At 39.9% G+C, this 20084-nt stretch overlaps 1 protein-coding gene across 3 annotated transcripts in view; it reads right to left on the bottom strand.

Moving 5' to 3' along the window:
- Nucleotides 1–20084, bottom strand: part of UNC13B (unc-13 homolog B) — a 225191-nt gene that overhangs the window by 64846 nt on the left and 140261 nt on the right. For all 3 annotated transcript variants that reach the window (XM_086415676.1, XM_086415675.1, XM_086415674.1), the window contains one exon: nt 19719–19809. In XM_086415676.1, the coding sequence (XP_086271802.1) occupies nt 19719–19809 (91 nt within the window). The remainder of the gene's footprint in view (nt 1–19718; nt 19810–20084) is intronic.

The following is a 20084-nucleotide window of genomic DNA, read 5'->3' as shown; positions in this document are numbered from 1 at the left end:
ATCCAGGGACCCTTGAAGCCCTGGAGCATTAATGACAAAAATGTGAAACACATGATACCTCTTTCTACTCTGCAACCACAGGACAGGAAAAACACTGTTTGAGACCAGAGAATCTCAGAATTCTTCTCAAAATAGTGCTCTAGTCAGCCAGTAACAATCCAGTGAAGCCATTCCTATTCTACCTCCTCTGGGCCTAATCTAATAAAATAATCCCCTCCTCCTCAGGTTAACAGCAGGTGGGCAGATTGGATTCACCCATCATGCCCACACCAGGCTCTCAAACCTTCCTACTTCTGCTGCCCTGCAACATTCCTCATGACCATGCACAACAAAATGAGGCCCTGCTGGCCAGGAAGCAGGCAGTCTATGGGGGCCACCTTGGAATCTGTCATTACAGAACAGCAGCCCTATACGATAGATAAAACAAGCTTTTAAATTAAGAATGATTTCCTCGGCTTATCCAAGATCCTGAGGAGAAAGCGTTGAAGCTAGAGCCAACATTTGCCTCCCTACTGCCTTCTTCCAATAATACTGCTTCCCCCTCAACCAAGGAAAAAAAATTAGATTTACAGAGACACTACACAACCCATTTCTTAACCATCCACCTCATTATGCAGCCAACACTGACAGCAAAGCAAATACCTCCTAACCCAGTTGGGAGCTGGCTGGATGACAGAAGAGATAAGGGCTGACAGTGCAACCATAACCACGTCTAAATACAGAAAAGAAAAAAAAAAACCTTGAAAACTGTCAAATTTCAGTGGAAGTCTTGGCAAATTTACTGTGGAGCTCCTCATTTTTCAGCCAGAAGAAAGAGGTAAAGGGTTTATTAACACAAGAAATATAGCGAAGACTGATGAAATTGGAATTTCCTCCCCCAGATCCATAGCCACTCCTAAAGAGGTCAGAGCAGTGGCTGTCGTGACCAGGTTTGGGTCTGAGTTTCCTACACTCAAGAGAAGATCAAACTCTCAAGACTGAGAAAGACCCTCAGAGGTAGGACACCACCCATAGAACCTACTTCTTCCTAGTGCATCCACCAGGGGCTAGGACCTCCAGAGGCTGTAACTGAGGCTGATGCATCTGTCTTGTCCATATGCCTATGCAAACACATTCAGCTCATCATCGAAGCAGTCTGAGTTTTCCAGAAAAACAAAGGCTCAGACAAGAGAAAATGTGTTTAGGACATGAGGTGTAACAAATCTGCTATCTCTAGTTCTAGTCTTCAGGAGAGCACTCATCTGGCTCTGTCCAGAAACTACTTTTGTATCTTTCCTCCTTCTCAAGGTTCAGCAAAAGAAACAAGGGGCATAAGCGAGAAAGTGGTAAACAGCAGTCACTGTAAACTCAGTAAAAAAGCAGTGCTCCTTTTGTCACTGTTCAACAGAGCCCAGAGAGTGCCAGACATTATGTGACCAAAGGACAATCAGACCTCCTCAATGAACTAGTCTTTTGTGTGCCCAGTTGCTCAACTGTGTCCGACTCTTTGCAACCCTTTGGACTGTAGCCCGCCAGGCTTCTCTGTCCATGAGATTCTCCAGGCAAGAATACTGGAGTGGGTTGCCATTTTCTCCTCCAGGGGATCTTCCCGACCCAGGGATTGAATCCACATCTCCTGTGTCTACTACACTGGCAGGCAGATTCTTTACCATTGAGCCACCTGGGAAGCCCCTTTTGGGATAGACATAATTTCTGTTTCCTGAGCCATGTGAGCAAACTGCAGCTCCCTTCTCACCGTGGATCTTTTTCTTGGGAATCCTGGGCAGGCCGAAAAGGATAGGAGTACCTCGTAGAGGTAAGAGTTAGTACAAGCACCCACCTTAGCTGGGCAGCTTCCTCAAAGCAGGGCTGTTTAAGAACCAGCTGGACAGAATTAGGAAAACAGATTGGGTTAAGAAGGAAAATGCATTTATCCAGAAGCTGTGAAATGCTCTGAACAGACATTCTCAAGGTCTGGTTCCCAATTTAAATCTTTGCAGGGATCTTCGCCTAGAGACAGATGAGTCAAGATGGAAATTCAACATGAGACACTGACACTCACGCAGAGTTGTGGGAAGGTTCAGAGCTGCAGGAGCTCTAAAGGGGAACCAAATGGGTGGGTTAGTCAGAAGACCACCTGGTGCACAAAACTCATCTTCAGCTAATGCATCTGAGATTTGCCACACAAAGACCGGAGGAGGGGGTCACCAATCACAGTTCTCTCCTCTCATACAAACCAATCTACGTCTCCTTGGGGCTAAATACAATAGGCTAGGAAGCAAAGAATGTGTCTGCTCCAAACCCAGCCTGCCTTTTCAGATGTCACTACCAGAGTGGCTGGGTCAGAAGCAACACATGCCCACCTTTTCTTCCAGTGTCAACAATCACATCCACAAGGCGCAAAGGATAGGTTGACCCAAGCCTGACTTATGCAGGAATAAGCTTGTGATGCTTCTTTCTCTACAACTAAGTAAAGCCAGGAGCAACATGAAGAGGCTGGTATATGGTCAGACAACCTGGATCTGTTTCATGAGGAAAACACTCTCTTCTGGTGGCACAGTCTCTTTTTCCCCTGTCCTCTATAAACTACTCAGAAATTACATGCAGCAAAGAATGATGGGTGACGGGAGGTGGTTCTCCTTCTTCCCACAGGAACATGCCCGCTAAAGGAGTGAGCAGCCTGGCAGGGACACACTCACTTCACTGATGTGCTAAGACATAGTTGCTGCACAGTCTAAATCAGACTTGACAAGCTGCAAGGCAGGCCTAAGGAGTCACAAACTGCTGACAAATTTCAGTTCTATAATCAGGTCAAGCTCTGATTAGCAAAATTTTTAAAAGCTGATAAACTCTTCAGGACTGTCCAGCTAAACAGGTTTCCAGTCTAGACATCTGAAGCGTGTGGTCCTATTTTCACTCCTGGAACTAATGATCAAAAATACACACAAAATATACACAGCAAAGCTGTGTACATGTCCACCGCCCTCTTAAATAAACTTAGTTAAAGTCACAGTTCCCAGATGAGGGTTCCTTAGGACTAAGGCTGGTGCTGACCTATATATCTGATTATATATTTCCTGGTCTAGTCCACAAAGTGAACTGGTCCTGCCTTAGTCTCTGTATCCCAAAGGAGCCAAGGGTCCATATGCTGAGAATTCTCTAGTGGGAACCCAAAATTCAAAATTTCAGGGGGAAGTAAACCTCTAGCACTATGTTCTGACTGGCTAATATTGATCAAATATCCCCTTCAATTCTTTGTGGCTTGTTCTGAGATCTACCTGAGTGAACCCAATTCTGGAAAATTCTCTTAGTGTAGGCTCCTGTTTCTATAAGCTCTTCAAAATATGTGCCTAGCCAACAAACAAATCTCAAGTGTCTTGGGACTCAATGAAGGGACTCCCAAAAAGGAGGGGTTTTCCCTGTATGATTTTCTATATATTTAAATATATTTGGTTTGAGGCATTGAGTTATAGAAAACTAGCTAATGTTCAAAGAAGGAAGAGAAAACTTAAGGGATACCTATATTATTAGCTGGGGATCTCTGACAGATTACTAGGGGGAGAAAGGGCTTCCCTGGTGGCTCAGACAGTAAACAATCTGCCTGCAAGTTAAGAGAGCCAGGTTTGGTCCCTGGGTCAGGAAGACCCCCTAGAGAAGTGGGGGGGGGGGTCCCCACTCTTCTTGCCTGGAGAATTCCATGAATGGAGGAGCCTGGTGGGTCCACGGGGTCATAAAGTGTTGGACATGACTGAGCGACTAACACACACACACACACAGAAGAAAGGGAAGTACTCAACTAGGTAAAGCAGAAGTGAGAAAGCACTGGATTTAGCCTGAAAGCAGGGAATGCCCAAGGGAAACCCTGTTGGTGGTACAGGCATTGGAACCCTATGCTGACAGCTCACCCATACATCACACCCAGAAATAACCTCTCTCCTCAGACACAAGATCTTTAGAATCCCTATATTCTAATTCTCTATTCAATGACAGAATCCTCTTGCAAAATCCTTTATCCCCTCCTATATCACAAAGTCTAATCAATTTACCTTCCTACCTATAAAATCGTCCCTTTTTCTACAACCCATAGTCTATGCTTCATTATCTCTCACTCAAGTTGCTTTAAAATATCCATCCTCCCTAGTCTCTCTTCCTCCAAAGCCACCTCCCTTTCACCCCTCCTTACTCCTAATCCATTCCTGACAATTTGTTAGAGGGATAGTTCTAAAATGGATAGATTTTTGTCACTCATTTTCTTAAAATCCTTCTGTGACTGCTCTCAGGAAAAAGTCCATGCTCGCTCCTTGGCATATTATCAAAGTTCTTTCTTGACCTGTCCATGTCTAGAGGAATCTAAAGTACCCCAATTCCCTAAGTTTGGTCAAACCAAACTCCTTACACTCACTGAATGTGCCATCCCGTCCTTTGTTCTTTCCATACGACACTGTCTAGAGTGCTAGCAGAGAGTAAAAACCAGTATGCTGAGGATGCTAAAAAACCTTACAAGTGCTTGTCAGAAAACAAGACAAAACAGCAAAAACTACTTTGGTATCTTGTTATGGGTTGAACTGTGTTTTTCAAAATCCATGTGTTGAAGTCCTCATCCTCAGTACCTCAGTGTGCCACCTTGTCTGGAGACAGCGTCTTTAGAGATGTAATCAAGTTAAAGTAAGGTCCTTAAGTTAAGCTCTATCCAACATGACTGGTATCTTTATAAAAAAAGAAGTCTGGACATAAAGATATAAAGAAAAAACAGTATGAAGAGACACAGGGAGAAGACGACTACCTACAGACCAAGGAAGAAGACTGGAATAGATCCTTCCCTTACAGTACTCAGAAGGAGCTAACCCCGCTTTACACCTTGATTTTGGACTTCTAGCCTCCAGAACTGTGAGACAATAAATTTTTGTTGTGTAAGCCACCCAGTCTGTGATCCTTTGTTATGGCAGCCCTAACAGACTAGTACAGTATCTCTGAGCATTAGGGGTCGCAAAGAGTCAGACACGACTGAGCAATTGAACTGAACTGAATACAATTTCACCAAAATAAATAAATAATAGAATGAATAATTACTAGGTACCTGGGTATAATACCAGGCATGATGAAAAGATATAATCCTTGCCCTTAGGGAGTTCATAACCTAACAGAGGAAATATTATGATATGGAGCACTGCTACACATACCCATATTCTGAGGAGTGTTAGCGCTTGTGCTTGGAAGACTGATAGTGACATTTGCTGATAACGCACATACATGAAAGGAGGTCAAGGAGAAAGAAAAAACAATGAGTACAGTTTAAACATGCTGCATCAGGTACCTATGAAATTTCTGGTGACAATATCACAGGCACCGTGTCATGAGTGTGGAATTCATGAAAGAGGACTGAAGTAGATAAAGAAATCTGGGGTTCATTAGTGTATGGGTGAGATTATCGACAGAAGATCATGAGATGGGAAACAGAACCCTGGAAATCAAGTTTTAAGGGGCAAGCAGAGAAAAAGAAATGCTGAAAGGGAAACAAAGATGGAACTGTCAGAAATAAGAAAAGGACTTCAAGGGACAGATATGGCCAAAGCCAAGAAGGAAGAGCATTCTGGGTAGAAACCAGTCAACAGCTTTTGTCTCACCTGTCATAAGAAATGCTCTAGGGTGTTCGTTTTCATCTAGAATGCCCTTCCTAATTTGTCATCTTTGGCTATTTATGTCTGAATGTCCTTAGGTGTGGACCAAATAAACACATTTCCCTAGCATGCCTGAAGATGACAACCAGCAAAGGAAAGTAGACACCCACAGAATTGGCAAAGATTATTTGCTACAACTCACCTCTTCCCTTTGGCTTGAAGATGTCTTATTTTATATATTTGACTGTACTTCAGGATATGCTTGCTTTGGAATGATGGTAAATCTCAGCTGCCTTGTTTATGGAAAGAACACAACTTGCCACTTACAAGGAGTCATGGATCTCCTTAATGACTTGCTTAAGGAAGCAAGTTATCCCTTGGTTTCTATCCTTCTAAGCTCATTATTTTATTTCTTGGCTATTTCTTGATATTGAATAACAACTGTTGATGTAGCCCTCTCTGGGAATTCCTGTGACAAGACTTCTCTGACCACCTTAACTCAAAGGGATTACTCCTTACTTTATAGTCTTATGGCAATTATTTTGTTATAAACCTTTTCATTCCTTTTGGACTAATTACCTATGGTCTTGCAATACCACTTCATACTTTTAAGCAATCTTCCCACAAAACTTTGCTGAGTGCCTAAGGAATCAAAAATTATAGGGATAATTCGTTCCTGACCTCAAGTACGATCTAGGAAAGGAGTTAAGCTTCCAGATATACAAGGAAAATGCCAGTAGAAAGCAGAAGTAACAAGAAAATAAGTGGCCAGGAATAGGATCTCTGAATCCCTGAACTCTTTTTTTTTTTTTTTTAACCTACATGTACTAGGCCCTCAAGGCATATTAAACAGAGAAGACACTCCAGGTGAATACTGGAGTGTGTAGCTACTGCCTCCTCCAGGGGATCTTCCCAACCCAGGGATGGAACCCAGGTCTCCTGCATTGTAGGCAGATTTTTACCATCTGAGCCACCAGGGAAGCCCACTCCACATGAAAATTCACTCAATTCCTAAGACTTCTGACTCAAACTCTTGCTAGGCCTTCTAACTTATATCAGGCTGCACCATAAAGACATCTTGAATAGAAGAACAATTTCAATGACAAGTCAAGCAGTCTGCAACTTGACTCTTTGCTCCTGGGTCCATATCCTTGACTAGACATCTGAATTTCTCCCTGTGCAGGAGGAAGTACTAAAAAAAAAAAAAAAAATCAAAGGCCCAAATCAGTTTTTTTCACCTGCCTTTTCATGCCCCAATTTATTTCCAACTGAAGAGCTCCTGCCTCCAGCATTACAACTGGAGTGTCTATTCTTTGGGCCTGGAATGAGAGGGCAGCCTTTGGCAATGTCTAAAGGTTAATGTGAGGGACTAATATGTATAATAAAAGACACAGGTGAAATGTATGAGAATTTGTAAGAGTAAATATTTCTACCTTTCAAGGTGTTGGTTTGGATGAGAATCAGGGAAGGCTCTGTGAAAGAGGCAAAACTGAAGAGAAGAAAAGGCATTCAAGGCAGAGGATATAGGATAAACAAAGATATGAAAAGGACAAAAAGGACATCACATCAAAAAGGTGTGATGTTGGAAAGGAAGGAAAAGTAACATATACTAAATGTTAACAACATGCCAGTTCCTACCCTACATGTATTATCTTATTTAATCCATATTTATTAACGGAGGCAAACAGTATCCAATTCGGAAATGAGAAAACTAAGTTTATAAGAGACTGGGTGACTTGCCTAAGGTTACATAGTCGGTAAGTGGTGGAGCCATACCTCAAATTCAGGCTCTTGCTAATTCCAAGGCTCAATTTCTTCCAACTGTATGATATGTGCTCTGGATTAACAAAGGTTAGCAAAGTAGGTTGGACCAATTTATGGTGGTCATGGATGTCAAGCTAAAAAGTTGAAATTATAATTTAACTACCAATGGAAAGAAAAACTAATGTTTTTTAAGAAAAAAAATTTTCATTCATTCATTTACTCATTCACTCAGTCACATATATCTGTTAAGACTTGCTGGATGCCAGGCATCAGGGATATAAAGTTTAACAGACACAGTCTCTATTTTGTATTGCCATACTCTTTTCACCTAGCTTTTATTTAAACTTTTTATTGAATTGTAGCATACATACAAAAAAGTACACAAATCAAAAGTACACCAATGTAAACAGAATTCAGATCAAGGACAGAACATCATCAGAATTTCAGAAGCCCCACTACACTTGTATCTAGTTACTACCTACCCCCTTACGCCAAAATAATCACTATCCTGAAATCTGACACCACAGGTTACTTTTGCCTGTTTCTGAATTTAATACAAAAGGAGTCACATAGTAGCTACTCTTTCAAGAAGTATATAATCTTGAGGTCAAACAATTCCAGGACAGTATGATAAACACCAAAATCGACTATATATAAAATGCTATAGAAAGAGAGAAAAATGTGTATCTAATTCTAAATGGGGACTTTCAGGAAGGCTTCAAAGGATGTGACATTTAAGTTGAACCCTGAGCACAAGCAGTAGCCATGACTAATGCTCTTTTTCAGAAAGATAAGTCTGATAGTGGAATACACAACAGATTCCAAGAAAAATAAATAAAAGCAAGAAAACAACTGGAAGACTATTACCATAGTCTAAGCAGTAAAGAGAACATGAATGCAGAGAGGAACAGAGAGGGGACTGATAAAAGATATTACAGAGAGAAAAAGAGCAAGATCTGGCAAATGAGCTAATGTAGGAGGTAAAAGAGAAGGAAGAATGACACCATAATTTTGAGTGGGTGAACTAGCAAAATGATGGTGATGTTAGTACAAACAGAGAACAAAGGAAGAGGAAGAGGCCCAAAACAGAAGCTTCAAACATTGAGATATTGTGGTAACACAGTAGCAGATAACTAGATATGAAGGATAGAACCTAAGGAAAAAAGGGAGGGTGAGAAGTATATATTTGGGAATCATCTGCTTGAAAGGCTTGTTGGGAGTCTACTGGCTGCCCGGCATGGAAGCCAGGATCAAGCACAGTACTGGCCATAGAGCAGTTCAATTAGTGTATATCAATCAATGACTGGATTAGAGGCTGAGGAGATGCAGATTTGAGATTAAAAAAGATGCCTGAGGAGGAGAGTATAGAAAGAAGAGACAGAGACAGACAGGAAAGGAGGCAAGCAAGGCACCAAAGAACCAGAAGAACCCATGAAAATAGGAAGCTACAAGTAAGGAGTTTCAAAAGTTACTAGGGAATGCCACAGAGTAAAATGAGAATAGAGACTGAAGTATCTGACCAAAAAAAGTGTTTAATATTTAAGTTAATGATGGATATTTCTATCTACTCTCTGGCCTACAAGCTCCTAAATAATAAGAAAATGCTGGGAACTTCTCTGGCGGTATAGTGGTTGAAAATCCACATGCTGCGGGACAACTAAGCCCACATGCCCCAACTACTGAGCCTGTGTGCTGCAACGGAAGACCCAGAGCAGGCAAACATTTTTTTTTTAATTCTTTTAAAAAGAAAATATCTTACAAATAGCCCCAACAGTACCTAGTTGTACCCACTTATTAGCTGGCTTGATTTTTTTAAAAGGAATAACTATATTAGCTGCTTCCTTTTAAATAACTTTTGCAGATGAATTCTCTCTTACAGAGCAAGAATTCCTTCCCAGACAGGATCAAATGCTCCCAATCGCTGTATAGTCACATAAGCAGCAAGAGTGAAAGCAGAAGAAAGCAGAAAGGGCTGCTTTGTTTCTTATTCCTTCCATATACATTTACAAAGTACTTCTCTTTGCTAACACTATGTCCAGAAAATACCACCAGCAGGAGTGAAGGCCTGCTGCCAGAACCTGACACCCTCCTCTGACTCTAGGTGGGCTAATGATATGACAGCATTCCTCAGAAATGTTCCAACATACTCCTCAGAAACCAGAGCCAAACTCCACCTTTTGAAACAAGGCGTCCCAAATCCCAGTCCCAGATGTGACGTCTTATAATTCTCAAGGTTCACTCACAGTTTAGAATGAGATCTAAGGTTTACAGAAGAACAATCACTGATAACCACCCAGTTTCAGGACATAAATGGGTCCAGAATATTTCAGAGAAAGGTTAAGCATTTCCCCTGACAAGTACACAAAAACAGCAAAGTATTTCCACAGTGCCCAGGGTAGCCTTTGGCCTGCTCTCCCAGGCTCCTCAGGGTAAAGCACTCCACAGATGTTTTTCCTTGCAGGTCCCAGAGAAGCACCATATATAGACAGCCTCATCTGAGAGATCCGCATAGCAAGTTATCCCAGGAACACCACGCCATCTGTAGTCTAGAGCCCTGTAAGAGCCTGAAATCCTCGGGACTGGCTCTATGCCATTTCAACCATCGGAAGCAGCTTCACCGGGTTCCCATTTGGCAGCAAAGCCTCCAGCTGTGCTCCCCAACACCTTTGGCAGGTCACTAAGGCCTAGGCTAGGGAGGTCATGAGAAAGCCCTGTCAACACTTCAGTAATCAGAACCCCACTGATGACTTAGGCAATTGTGTATAAAGCTCTGCCCTCAAAAATGCATTTTTCTATGATCTCACCAAAACTATGGAGAGGGGACAGTTATTATTCCTAATTTTACTTTGTTCAAGTTCTCTCAGATTTTGAGACTAAGCTACTGCAAGGACCTAGTTCTTTGTATTTCTAGTTGAGGCCTAAATTTTATTAGTAATAGGGATAAGAGTAAACAAATACAAAAGGCACTGGATATCATGCATGGGTCTGCATACAGCAGCCTAGAGAGCATATTTCCCACCAACTAGACCTTGGGAAATAAAAGATTCTCAGCTGAGAAACACTGATGCTTCTGAGCCATCTTCTTCCCCCTTCTGCCCAAGTTTTTGTCTGCTAGGGCTGCTATAATATACTACTACAGACTGGGTGGCTTAAGGAACAGAAATTGATTCTTACAGTTCTGGAGGCTGGGGGTCCAAGATCAACGTGGAGGCTAGGCTGGTTCCCTCTGAGGCCTCTCTCCTCGGCTTATGTAGACGGCCATCTTCTCTCTGTCTTCACAAGACCTTCCTTCCATGTATGTGTGTATCCTAATCTCTCCTCACAAGGATATAGTCAGATTTCAGCAGGGCCTATCCAAAGTACCTGTTTATTGTAATTACCTCTTCAAAGGCCCTATCACTGAATACAATCACATTCTAAGACGCTGGGTATTACAACCTCAACATAGGAACCAGGGAGCGGAGGGCAATTCAGCCCATAACAGGTAGAAAAGGTAAAATCAGAGCTTTTAGGAATTTAATATGAAAACTCATCAGGAATTTAAAGGCAGGGGAATAAAGGCTACAATCTAGAACCAAAATCCAGGCACCCTGCTGTTTTCCTTTCTCATGTCAAGAGTCTTTGGACTAGAGTAGAAGGAACATTCTAGTTGTTGGCTTTAGAGAAAAAGAATTAAGCCAATCTCAGCTTTCATCCCTGCTCTGGCCTGCTGCCTACCTGACATGGAGTACATGAGCAGAAGGACCATTTGAGTCCTTTCTGGATATTTCTGCTCAGTTCAGTGCAGATGGGAGAAGAAGAGGTAGAGGCCTTTTCTCTGTGTATAAAGGAATATGCAACAGCTTAATTTCTTAAGGATATCATTACTATTACCCATTCAGCTTCATCTCTGGAACTTCCCTCTGCCTAGTTTTTACCAAAACAGTTAAATTCCAAAGACTGAGCTAGATTTGTATATTAAAATAGCAGAACAGGAGGTGCTGAGACTATCAGGCTGTAGCAAGACCTAGTAGCTCAAGGGCATGCTTCTATTACTAACAAACTGGGCAAGTTTCTTTCACACCCTGTAAAAGCAAACAACATCTTACTGCTTCAGAGGCTCCGGTGATATTGCCAATTTCCTCACAGACATTTAAGAAGTGAGCAGAGAGGAAATTCAGAAAAGGGAGACTGAAGAGACATCAGAGAAGATGAATACTAGAGATGGTTTCTTAGATGTAAAAACAAGAAGGAGTGTGCAGGCACATCAAATACTGCAGTGAGTCCAATAAGATAAAGACTTGAAAACAACCACAGGATAAGGTAGCAATGGACCTTCACAAACATAGTTTTAATGAGCTGACAATGAAATAATCTGGGAAAAACTTTCCTCAAGTGTATGCCTTGGAAAATAACTCCTACAGGATGCTTTTTCAAATCAGAGTTTCATAGTTTAAAAAGTTTAATGCTCTGTATTTTTTCCCCTCTTGAAGAATCACAACAAACCTAAATATATTCAAGTTTCTGAGAAGTCCTGTGATAAAGCCATCTGTTTATGTTGCACTCTATTGGAACTCAGTGTTTTCCAAATGTCTTTGACCATAAAACTCTTTATCAAATGATAAAGAATCTACTAACATTTCTAGAAAATGGAGTCCTATGAAACACACTTTGGAAAACAGGGTTCTAAGATGACGGTGGTAGATACTAGTATTAAGAAGGCTCTGGAGTTAAATAGGTCTGGATTCAAATCTGGTTCTAACTCTTACCACACAGGTGATCCTGGACAAGTTTCTTTCTAAACCTCAGTTTCTTAATCTACAAAATAGGCCTAATCACATAAGCCTAATTTGTAGAATTATTATAGGGATTCACTTGGATAATGCACGGAAAGCACTTAAAATAATAGTCTTCAATAATGATTACTATGATAATGATGATGACAAGGACTATGGAAAGTAATTGAGATTAGAAGGAAAACTGTGATGTACACACTAACGTTTTCAATGACTGAATGTGGAGGTATGCAAAAGTTGAGGTCTAATTTCAACAAGGAAGGCAGGTGTGAGAACAGTTTATGCAAGGATCTAGTAATGGCCTTGAAGTGGCAAAGAATGCCAGAGAAAACCAAACCTCATTCCTGATCCAGTAATACATGGGTCATTTTCAAAAAGGCATAGTCTCCACATAAAAGGGCTTTAATGAACTGATAGGTTTAAGCCAGTAAAGAATGTATCTGTACTGGTATCAGATATCAGGTAAGGACTCCACAGTTTTCCAAAGGACAGACAGGGCCTGGAGGGCTCTTGTCTAAGAGAGGTCTCTCTAATCTGTGAAGCGGCAGTAGGGCCTGTTCTTAGGTAGGGCTTACCGAAAGTCTGAAGTGGGGTGCTAAAAGCTGTAGTTAAGAGAGATCCAAAAGTATTGGGGTTTACTACAGGATTTGTATTGGAACATTGCGGAAGTAGCAAAATATCAGAAACAACCATCTAATTGAGATCCATCAATAGAGAAGAGAGTACACAAATTGTAATACATCCACAGAAAAAAAATACTATGCAGCTATTTTTGAAATGCAGTAGCTCTTTATGATAGGGAAAAATCTTCAAGATGCAACAATAAATGAATAAAAAGTGAAGGACAATGTATGCAATACACATAGACACATGCTTATAAATGCAGTTTACCTCCAGACTGATTCAAAAGACACAGGTAACAAAGAGATGGGGGAGATGGCCTGGAAGTCTGAAGCAGGAGGAAAACTTTACTTTATACATATCTTTTTCATATAACTTTACATTTTTATATTTATTACTTATTCAAGTCATTCTTTAGTTTTTTGTTTTATTTTTTTTTCAGTGTTACAATAGAAATCGTTAGGGAGAAGGCTGAGAGATTTTGAGGAAAAGGAAGGATCACTGTGGTCTCCATGAAGGCAAAAAGCTGAGGTAATAAAAGTTAAGATAGGCAGACATGACCAGAGCAAAATTCCTGGAGTTTAAAATTACAGAAAAAGTGCTTCTCTTGTGCAACTAAGCCTAAGACATGGGGTCCTCAAAGGCCCTCCATTGAACCTCACTATTTTCTGAAGAGGAATTAATTTTGGGGGGCTTCAACAGCCACACAAGGTGCATGTCTCTTTGCTGGGGGGAGAGTCACAGTCAGAAGAGAACTTTGCAGGAGAGAGTCAGTTTGTTCTGTCTTCATGATCTTTCTTGAGAAAATGTTGATTCATCCCTCAAGCTAACCAGCTACAATCTTGGACCTCTTGTGATGGCCCCATTTAAACACGAGCCTTCTAATCTATTTGCTCAGTTCCATCTCTGCCACTGACTCTCCTCCATCAGCTTTCTTTAGCAACCTAAGAACTTCTGTCAAGTCTTCCTCATGGCCTACCTCCATGCCATCTCCTTCACTGTCCCTTCCACCTGGAACACCCACCCACCTGCTGCCACCGCAGTCTCTGTTTCTAGAGCTAAAAAGTCTCACCTCCTCCCCCAGATTTTTCTGCAGCTAAGCCAAATAAGGTACAGAATCACATCCATTCCACCCACATTACCAACATTACTGCCTCAACAGCATTAGCAATGTCAAACACTCATTAAGTACATATAGCCAGGTACTCAGCCAGCCCAGATACAGAGATGACCTATATGACCTCTTCCCTTAAGTTGCTGACAGTCTTACAGGAATGGCATAAGGGTAGCTAGGTCCATATGGCACTTTCTCAAAGTCTATTGAATGCACTATAAGCTAAAGAAGTGTAAAAGATCTACAAACCTATGCTGCTGCTGCTGCTAAGTCGCTTCAGTCGTGTCCAACTCTGTACGACCCCACAGACGGCAGCCCACCAGGCTCTGCTGTCCCTGGGGTTCTCCAGGCAAGAACACTGGAGTGGGTTGCCATTTCCTTCTCCAATGCATGAAAATGAAAAGTGAAAGTGAAGTCGCTCAGTCGTGTCTGACTCTTAGCGACCCCGTGGACTGTAGCCCACCAGGCTCCTCCGACCATGGGATTTTCCAGGCAGGAGTAGTGGAGTGGGGTGCCACTGTAATCCAAAAATGCCAATTAAAACAAAGAGATACCATTCTTCTTCTGCCAAATTGACTAAAAATTTCTAAAACAGTAATACTCAATCTTGGTGCAAGACATTCAATTACTGAAAGTATAAATTGGAAAAACTTTTCTGAAAACACAGGTAGAAGCTTATCATAAACCTTTAAAAGGCATGCACTTTTAAACTCAGCAATTTATCTGACTACTTTCAGAAAGCTAAGTTAAATAATCAGAAATGAAAAGAAACTTATGTATAATGATATTCATCATAGCTTTATTTATAACAGTAAAGAAATAAGAGGAACTATTAAGGAACATCTACATGATGGAATACTGTAATCTACCAATAATCATTAAAACATGCTTTTGAAAAATACTTAATAACTCAGAATAAAGCTCACAAGACAATGCCTAAGGGAGAAAAATTCTAAATTCACACATAGTAATATAAACTCTGTTAACTTTATATTAATGTATATATAAATTATATAACATAGCTAACTTCAATAGTTAGTATTTTGCTGTTATTGGCTTTAGGTGCTAGGCCTTGGGAAACTTTCTTTTTAAAGAATTACGAGAAGATAAAGAAGTACAGGGAGATTTCTGTGGAAATGCTAATGGGCTTTTCTGATGACTTAAGCATCCATAAAAGACTGGCTAAACACTCTGCCAGGTTCTATATTGAGCTCTAGAACAGCAGCAATAAAAAGCATAGCCCTGGCATTCAAAGATCTTACAAGTACACAGGATAGATGTAACAGTAAACAAGTAACTCCATTAAACGCAAATTTAGCCAAAGTATGGTAGTCTCTCTTTATTCTGGGGCTATGTTCCAAGACCCCAGTGGATGCCTGTATGTATATATAAATTAACAGTAATAATTAATGATAGAACAATTATAACAATATAGTTATCTCTCAGTATCCACAGAAAATTGGTTCCAGGACCTGCCATGAATATCAAAATCCAAGGATGCTCAAGTCCCATAGTTGGCCTTTGGGATTCAAGGTTGTGCATCTGCAGATTCAACCAATCAGAGATTGCATAGATCTACAGTGTTTATTTTTAAAAACCCACATATAAATGGACCCATGCAGTTCAAATCCGTATTGTTCAAAGGTCAACTGTATACTGTAATAAAATTTATGTGAATGTGGTCTCTCTTGCTCTCTTTAAAACTGTAAAAACCTAATGCTTTTTCTAATTTTACTAAGCATTTATCACACACTATGACCACAACTTTTGCAGTTTGAGGTGTGACAGCAAAACTAGCGTGAATTTCTTTTTCCTTCTTACCAATTTCATGGTTAGAAGATTCATCCTAACTATAGATCTTAGCCACCTCAGTGTATCATTTTTTCTTTCCTTATTTTAAATTTACTTTTTAAAAAACTTTTTCTTTTGTATTAGAGTATTGCCAATTAACACTGTTGTGATAGTTGCAGGTGATAAAACAGTGAAGGGACTCAGCCATACATATACAAGCATCCATTCTCCTCCAAACTCCCCTTCCATCCAGGCTGTCACAGAACATTGAGCAGAGCTCCATGTGCTGTACAGTAGGTCCTTGTTGATTATCCATTTTAAATATAGAAGTGTGTATATGCCCATCCCAAACTCTTAACCACCCCTCTTGCCTTTTAAAAATCAAGAACTTTCAACCATTTCTCTTAAAGGAAGCACTTTACTGCTTTTCAGTGGTATATATGAATTGCCAGACACATGCACACACACTACTTTTATATAAGAATAACTAATAGAACTCTATTTGGTGCTCTGTAATGACCCATATGGGAATGAAGTCTAGAGAATAGGTATATTGTACATGTATGGCTGATTCACTGTGCTACACAGCAGAAACTAATACAACACTGCAAATCAACTGTACTCTAATAAAAAAACTAATAAAAAAATAAAAGAGAAAAGTGAAAAAAATAATGAGTTGCTAGCATCACTACTCTTGCACTCTGGAGCCATTATTAAGTAAAATAATGGTTATCTGATGACAAAGACTGCCATCTCATGACAGTCAATTGGAGCTGAGACGGCTACTAAGTGTTTAATGGGTGGGATATGTTGAACAAAGGGATGATTCACATCCAGAATGAGAAGGAGTGGGACAGCATGAGATTTCATCACACTACTCAGAAAAGCATTCAATTTAAACTTTATTATTATTTCTGGAACTTTCCATTTATTATTTTTGGACTGTGGCTAACTACAGGTAACCAAAACTGCAAAAGGCGAAACCAAAGATACAGGTGGGAGTCTACTCTATGCACAGAGTCTGGAAGTTTTACCCAAAAAATGACACCTGACTGGATATAAAAGATGTGGATGAATAGTTAGAGACACAGAGAAGGAGAAAGAGTATTTATTCCATGCATGGAAACAGTAAGTACTTTGAACAAAAGATTTTATATATTGGAAATGTTGACTAAACAGAGTATGGAAAGAAGCAACACTGGAAAGGAATGTAGTCTATATCATTGCTATTCAAATTCTTTCTGCAAAGGATCTGGTTTTTTTATTCCCAATATGTCATGACATTACTAGTAAGAGTTTAAGTTGGTGGAAGGCAGATATACTTTGGGATAGTTATTAAAGTTTTTCACAAATATCCCAATCTATCTATTTCAAGGTATACCATTTGCTTGAAGTTATATATGATTATATAATTTGGTTAAGCCATAGAAATATAAGCAAAAGTGACATGCTGTATCTTCTGGGCCAAAGAGTAATCTGCTATGTTCTCTTTCATTTGTTATCTTTTCTTTCCCTCCACCACCAATATCGGCAATGTTCTAGAAGCTGGCTGATCACTTACCCTGGATTGCACAGAAGATAACAAAGTAGAACTTCTCAACATACAGGATGATAAGAAGCATGAGCAAAATAAACCTTTGTTGTTTTAAGACACTGATAAATGGAGAGCAATATTTATTGAAATTATAAACACATATCCCCTCAAATATATTTGAACACACAAAAAATGATGTATGTAAAAGGTAATCATTTGCAATATGGTTTGTTACAGCAAATGGCCCAAAAGAACCAAATGAACATCAACAGAAGACAAATAAAATACTGTAAATACTGTAGTTCATTCATACAATGAAATATTATGCAACCACTTAAAAAGAAAAAAGTTCTCCTAGAGCTAATATGGAAGAATCTCCAAGTGAAAAAACAAGATATTCCCTGTGTGTATAATATACCATTTTTTTTTTGGTAAAGAAAAAACGGGGGATTAGAATATAATTAATACTTACACCGGCATAGGGAAATTCTATAATAATAAGAAACTAACAAAAAATTATTATCTTAGGGCAGATAGGTGGAACTTCCAATTACTCAGAAACAAAGTCCCTGGTGCCATACTTAACTTCTTACTGTTTCACAACCTCAATCAATCTGCCAATAAATCTCATCTTAAGTATAAATGGTGTACTTCTGCCTCTATCTTCAGCTGTTATCAGATCCTTCTTTAAACTCTGGCTTCCCTTCCTCCTCTTGGCCACATCTAATCAGCTTTCAGTTACATGACCTGTGTTAAGAATATATTTACTACTGTTTCAATATTCATTAAATTGCAGTCATTCTTGGTTACTCTTAAATAAACCATGCTTTTCTCTAGATGATTCCAAGCTTTGGCAACTGCTTTAGCTATTCTTGAGAGACTCTGAATTGCCTCTTAAAAGGCCTTAACAAACCGCTCCAATACATTCTTGTTTTTCTCATTCAGAACTCTTCTTCTACATGGAGGTTATTTATTTTCCTTTATTATAATTATAAGACCCTTACTTTTGAAAAATTAGTAATAAAAAACTGATGGAAAAAAAAGAGAAATCTCTTCCTTATAGTAGTATGCCAACTAACGAATGTAGAAAGGATAATGGAAATAGAAAGTTACCATTTGGCAACCAGCGTTTGTGGTGGTAGATTCAGACAGGAATCATACATGGATCCTTAGCCTGTACATGGAGATTTGATGAGAACGAGATACTGGCATCGTCTCAGAGTACGGAACCACAAAACACTTAGGAATTGCCAAGAAAAAATGGTGCCCAACAGTGGAGAAATCTAATTGATACAGCCTTAACTAGGTGATTAAGGTCAACATTACAAGGGGTAGGACAGGCTGACAACATGTACTTTCTGATGCAATTCACTAAAAAGAGTCCAATATACCATTTTTGTGTAATCCCTGCCAAGGAAGTATGGCCTGAGTCTGGACATGAGGAAACACTAGACAGACCCAAAGTGAAGAAAACAAAGTGAAAGGCCTATAGTGTCCTTCAAAAACAAGAGGAACTGTTTCAGATTAAAGGAGATTAAGAGACAAGATTACTAAATGCAACATGTTAGCCTGAGTTGTATCCTGGACCAGAGAAGAGACATTGTTGGGACAGTTAGCAAAATTTGCATGGGGTTTTGATGACAGTGTTGTCATTGTGGATTTCTTGGTTACAGTGGAGAGCAGCCTTGCCTTTTTGTAAAATACAAAAAGGAAAACATCATGCCTCTCCCTTTCTCTCAAATGGTTCAGCAAAAGATTAATCATTATGGATGCAGGGTGATAAAGCAAAAATAATACAAAATGTCAATAACTGGGGCACTTTGGTGAGCAGGATATGGGAGTTCTTTACACTACCGTTTGTCAACTTTTCTCTTAAGTTTTAGGTTATTTCAAAATAAATTACTTTTAAAGTGTGTTTACACAGGTAAGCATGCTTTCATTTTTAACAGCTGCCAGGTATATAGTACTGACAGCCACTTGTCATCATTTAAAAACCACCTTTCTGCCTGAAGACTGACTACTGAAACACAAATAAAGATACTCCAAACTTGGAACATTGAAAATGAAAAATATTTCTATTTTTATTTTTTTACATTAGATATTAATGTGTTGATGTTTTAGACCTTAAATGAGGGGAGCCCACAGAAATTTCTGAGTAAAATTTCCAACCCTGTAAAAGTCAGCCAGTGGCACTTGAACTGGCTGGCCAAAGGAAATAACAACTAACCCTAACAGGCCCTGAAACAGTCTCCTATCCTAAACTCAAAATAGCCTCTCCGGTGATAGTAGTACCAAAACAGCATTTAATAACAGACCCACCAGGTCTATTTGAGTTCCATTATTTAGGGTAGAAGGAAGTCAACAGCTACCTCCCCATCTCTTAAGGCTCTAGCTTACTTGTCATGCATTCCCAGAGGCACACTATAATATGACTAATCACTGGCTGCTTCTTCAGCACCATATGTCTCCCAATTTCAAAGCAAAAACTGTCCCAGCTAGAACCGGAACAACAGACTTCCTACCTCCTGCAGCTGGAGTCGAACCTTGGTAACTGCTCGGATCCAGTGCGCTCTGGCTTGGGTAAATGGCGAAGATGCAGTCTCCTCAGGAAAACTTGTAACAGAGAAAAGAATGTTCGTTAAAAATAAGCCCAGGTCACAGGATGACAGTGCTCAAGTCAAACTGCCAAATACCTAAAATTAAAAGGTCTGCATTCATGCCTGTACTTGTCTAGTGATTCAAGCCACTAAAACAGCATATCCTGAACATCCAACATGAAAAAAATTCTTCTCTAAAATGACAATTGCTTTTAGCTTTTCATCTGTTCCCTCTCTTTCTTTCCCTTTTTCCACTCACCTGATGAGGCAGCTCACTGGAACAGTTAGGGG

Source organism: Bos grunniens, chromosome 8, assembly GCF_055505025.1.
Source record: "Bos grunniens cultivar Pamir isolate PY7600 chromosome 8, Bosgru_T2T1.0, whole genome shotgun sequence".
NCBI lineage: Eukaryota > Metazoa > Chordata > Mammalia > Artiodactyla > Bovidae > Bos > Bos grunniens.
This window is presented reverse-complemented; position numbering and strand designations above follow the sequence as displayed.